Raw genomic sequence first — 3,596 nt, 5'->3', positions numbered from 1 at the left:
TTCGTCGTCCACACCTTTTTTCTAGCTTACTGAAAGTGCCGCCACTGGCTCTCCACGGGTGTCGAAAAAGAGCTTTTGGTGAGACACCTCGTTGGGTCGCAGGAGAGTAGGGGGAGACTGCTGCCAAGGACGGAGTTTGTGCGCTACGAGAAGGTGGTGTGCCTGACGGCAGTGCGAGAGGGCACACGCCATGCCTCACACTTACGGTACACCGGATGAACCACAATTTGAGGATCTGCGGCGGTTTATTTGCTCCAACTGCCACGCGGTCGGTCTCTGATGCGGCCCGTCGTGGTGTGCGGTATCCTGCACCCCGCCGAGTCCGTGACGCAAGAGGCGGGGACGCGCATTGCCGTGCAGTCAGCAGCGCCGCCCGCACCGCGTGGCTGATGAATGGCGGTGTTGGCGAGAGTTCTGGCCATTGCTTGCGGAGGTTACGGGTCTCGCTCAGGCGAGGCCAAATTGCCGCCCCACCCAAGCAGGTGGCTTCGGCTTGTTGGGGTTTCGGCACTGCGGCGTTGCTCGCACCTGTCGGGGCGGTGGTATGAATGGAGCTGACGGTGTCGCCGGGGTGGAGTTGGAGAAGCTGCCCCGCGCAGAAGGCGAGGCAACTGCGGTGGGTTGGGGCCGCGATATTCCACCCGGATCCCGCGGCGAGATCAGTGTGCGATAGCGCGCCCGCCAACCCACCGAGGCCTTCCCGAAGTTTGCCTACGCGGGGGAGGCCAACCGGAGGAGATATCGCCACGCAGTCAATCAGCTCCGCAGGATTCCACGGGGTATGGGGGCAACATGGGCGGCGCAGAACAACGAATTACGCCAGGCAGACGGCGGGCCGCCAAGGTGGCAGTCCCGGCAGACAGCCGCCGGAAGCCGTCGTTTTGGACCCCCGAACTGGCGGAGTTGGACGGTGTCGCGGCCAAAAGCCGCTAGCTTGTGCTCGCTACGCGCCAGGAAGCAGAGCAGTCTTGTGAGGGTGGGTGTACGCGGCGGAGGCGAGGAGACACCCGGGGTTTCACGCCCTCCGCCGCCCCAACAGGAGCCCTTGCACGGGGACAGTCTCACAGAGCTGGCGCCGTGGAGTCATCATGCTCCTCTTGAATCGGGGAAAAGACTTCCGACCCCAGAGCGTTGCCAGTCTGCCGCGTCGGCCACCTGCCTTGGTAAGCTGGTGGAACGCATTCTTGCCGCTGGCGCCTGCGGCGTTATGGCGTCTCAAAGGCCTCCCCCGCGGTGATCCGGTTTCCGACCCGAACGCTCCGCAGGAGCCTACGAAGCCGTCTTTTTGGACTACGCCAAAGTCGCTGGCGCAGTGGACCACGACAAGATCCTCGTACATATGCGGTGAATGGCTATTGCTAGCCACATTGTAAACTGGTCAACGGCATTCCCCAAGGTAGCAGGCACGCCGGGGTTGGCATCGACCGAGCCACCGCCTTCCCCGTGACCACACGAAGAGTTCCGCTGGGAGCAGTGTTGGGTCCTCTTCCTGTTTATCAATGCGATAGGCTTACTCAGTGCCCATCTTGTTGCAGAGCTTTTTGTGCGCCATGGTTTCTTTGCCGATGACAGCGCCCCCACCATGCGCCACAGCAACAAGGATGTCCTCCACTGGACTCCGCAGGAAGGCCTGAATGTCGCGGCGGAGTGGAGCAACAAGCCCTTCGTGGATGCCAACTTTGGCTCTCACAGGGCGCTCCCTCGTTGGTACAGGGGGCGCCCCGGTCACTATGGAACGCTTTCCCACCCTTTTGGGTGTCGCGTTGCAAGACGGTCGGGGCATAGGCAGCGCCCGTGTTGTTTACCCGCATTGGGCAGCGAGTGAACGATTGCCCCGCTTGGCAGAGATTTCGTTGTGTTTTTGAGGGCGGAAGAGAGAGACCCTGTGCAGGTTTTATGCCTTGTTCCGGCCCTGGGCGAGGGCTACGCACGGCATCGAGGTGTGGCATTGGGGCGCCTCTCCAGTGTCTTACTCTACACGTTGCCACTGCCTGACGCCCGCAGGAGAGCTCGGCGGCCCCGTCTTGGCGCTGTTCCCTGCGCCTCCCTTGCCTCCCGCGCCGTGTGTCCCCTTCCACGCCTCATTGGGCGACGGTGGCGCAGCGGACCCCAACGAGGTCAAACTTTCAAACTTGCGCCCGCACTGGGTCTTTCAACCTTCTTTTGCAGGAAGCAGCCAACCCCACACCCGGCTGAGCCCACGCGGCTGTACGATGTGAACAGTCCCTGGCCCATGCAGCAGATCCCTGACAAGGGAGACGAGACGCCCTTCGAGGAGGATTAGATGTGGCTGTTCAAATCTATTTCAGTGCATCAAATGGAACAACATGACCCCGAAAGGAACTAGCAGGACCTTTCGTTTGTTGGCCACGAGCAATTCCCACGCTTGCTGGAGCGAACTGCACCGTGAACACAAACAAACAAAAAACGAAGGGAACACCTCTTTATTTACTTTACTGCTCGGGACGTCTCCAGCACGTGTGTGTGTGTATGTGTCTGTTTTTGTTGACGCGCGTAGCTCCACTGCAGCCGGAGACGAAGGGAATTGGAAAGAAAAACAAAAGGGGGAGATAGGCCGCCACGAGCCGCGTCGACAGCCCTATTTGAGGATGTCTTCCAGTGGCTTCTGCTGCCGCTGCTGTTGTGTGTGAGTTTCTGGGTTATTCTGGTTGGAGGTGCATTTTTCTTCCCTTCTCGCTCCGCCATGTGAGTTAGGAAGTGTGTGCGGCGCAGGCCCCATGGCGGCGGAGCTGGCCCACATCGTCAGGAAGAAGGAGGGCATCCTCGCTCTGGAGCCTCACCTCGACCGCCGCGTCGTGATTGCGGTGGCGGGGAGGGAAGTGCACGGCATCCTCAAGGGATTCGACAACAACATCAACCTCGTCGTGGCAAATGCGGAACTGTGGGACAGAGATGTCCTCGTACGGCGCCTTGGGGCGTGCGTCATTCGAGGCGGCTCGCTCGTCAGCGTCTCCTCCGGCGACACCACCATCCTGCAGCACAACCCCTTTGAATAGCCCACCCGCCCCCAGCCGCAGAGTGCGCATGGACCGCGGCCATAATGGCAACGAATGATATTGTCACAGTGCACGCACACGTCGTGTGTGAGAGGGTGTGAGGGTGTGTGTGGTGGGGGGGGGGGGAAGAAGAAGGATGAAAGGAACGGGGAGGAAGACTTGTCATACGGTTGTGCCTCCCACTGGGTGCGGCCTCTGCCCACCACCACCCCTTTGTGGGCATATATATCTGCATGTGTGCACCGCTCCCTGGTTCGTGTTGGGACGTTTTTGCGACTGTCGTTGACCGTTCCACTGTCAAGCTCTGCGTCTCTTCTCTTTTTTTTATCTTTGTTGCCGCGTCTTGTGACGGACCGCGTTCCACCACACAGAGCTTGCAACCTTTTGCTAGAGCTTACACGCTGTTTGTTTGTTTTTGCTTGGAAGACCCGGCAGACAAGGATGACAACAATGCGCCCGCCCCTGATCGCCACGGTGCCCTTGCTGTTGTTGCTGCTGCTGTGCTGCGCCACCGGCCGCCTCGCCGCCTTTACCGCCGCCCGTCCCACCACTGCCACTATGCACCGATGCATGTTCGAT

At 60.4% G+C, this 3,596-nt stretch overlaps 4 protein-coding genes and 1 pseudogene across 4 annotated transcripts in view, besides 3 other annotated features; 4 read left to right on the top strand and 1 right to left on the bottom strand.

Moving 5' to 3' along the window:
- The window catches only part of TraAM80_05599 (uncharacterized protein), a gene marked incomplete at both ends in the record, with an annotated part of 327 nt that extends 302 nt beyond the window's left edge, over window positions 1–25 (top strand). The window contains one exon of the mRNA XM_029382472.1: window positions 1–25. This exon is cut by the window's left edge and continues 302 nt beyond it. Within this exon, the coding sequence (XP_029237650.1) occupies window positions 1–25 (25 nt within the window).
- A 190-nt stretch (window positions 26–215) lies between these two features.
- Window positions 216–548, top strand: TraAM80_05598 (uncharacterized protein; the record flags this gene model as incomplete). Its single annotated transcript, XM_029382471.1, has 1 exon — window positions 216–548. The coding sequence occupies one exon, from the start codon at window positions 216–218 to the stop codon at window positions 546–548; it is 333 nt and encodes a 110-aa protein (XP_029237649.1).
- A 233-nt stretch (window positions 549–781) lies between these two features.
- Window positions 782–1,237, top strand: TraAM80_05597 (uncharacterized protein; the record flags this gene model as incomplete). The annotated part of the gene is made up of 1 exon (XM_029382470.1): window positions 782–1,237. One exon carries the CDS (start codon window positions 782–784, stop codon window positions 1,235–1,237), a length of 456 nt encoding a protein of 151 aa, XP_029237648.1.
- Window positions 1,238–2,185: 948 nt separating this feature from the next.
- On the top strand, window positions 2,186–2,408 carry TraAM80_05596 (hypothetical protein; annotated as a pseudogene).
- A 70-nt stretch (window positions 2,409–2,478) lies between these two features.
- Window positions 2,479–2,506: a microsatellite.
- A 205-nt stretch (window positions 2,507–2,711) lies between these two features.
- On the bottom strand, window positions 2,712–3,047 carry TraAM80_05595 (uncharacterized protein; the record flags this gene model as incomplete). The annotated part of the gene is made up of 1 exon (XM_029382469.1): window positions 2,712–3,047. The coding sequence occupies one exon, from the start codon at window positions 3,045–3,047 to the stop codon at window positions 2,712–2,714; it is 336 nt and encodes a 111-aa protein (XP_029237647.1).
- A 53-nt stretch (window positions 3,048–3,100) lies between these two features.
- Window positions 3,101–3,132: a microsatellite.
- A 366-nt stretch (window positions 3,133–3,498) lies between these two features.
- Window positions 3,499–3,524: a microsatellite.
- Window positions 3,525–3,596: the final 72 nt, after the last annotated feature.

Source organism: Trypanosoma rangeli, assembly GCF_003719475.1.
Source record: "Trypanosoma rangeli strain AM80 chromosome Unknown Tra_15.4_contig_00185, whole genome shotgun sequence".
NCBI classification, from domain to species: Eukaryota; Euglenozoa; class Kinetoplastea; order Trypanosomatida; family Trypanosomatidae; genus Trypanosoma; species Trypanosoma rangeli.
This window is presented reverse-complemented; position numbering and strand designations above follow the sequence as displayed.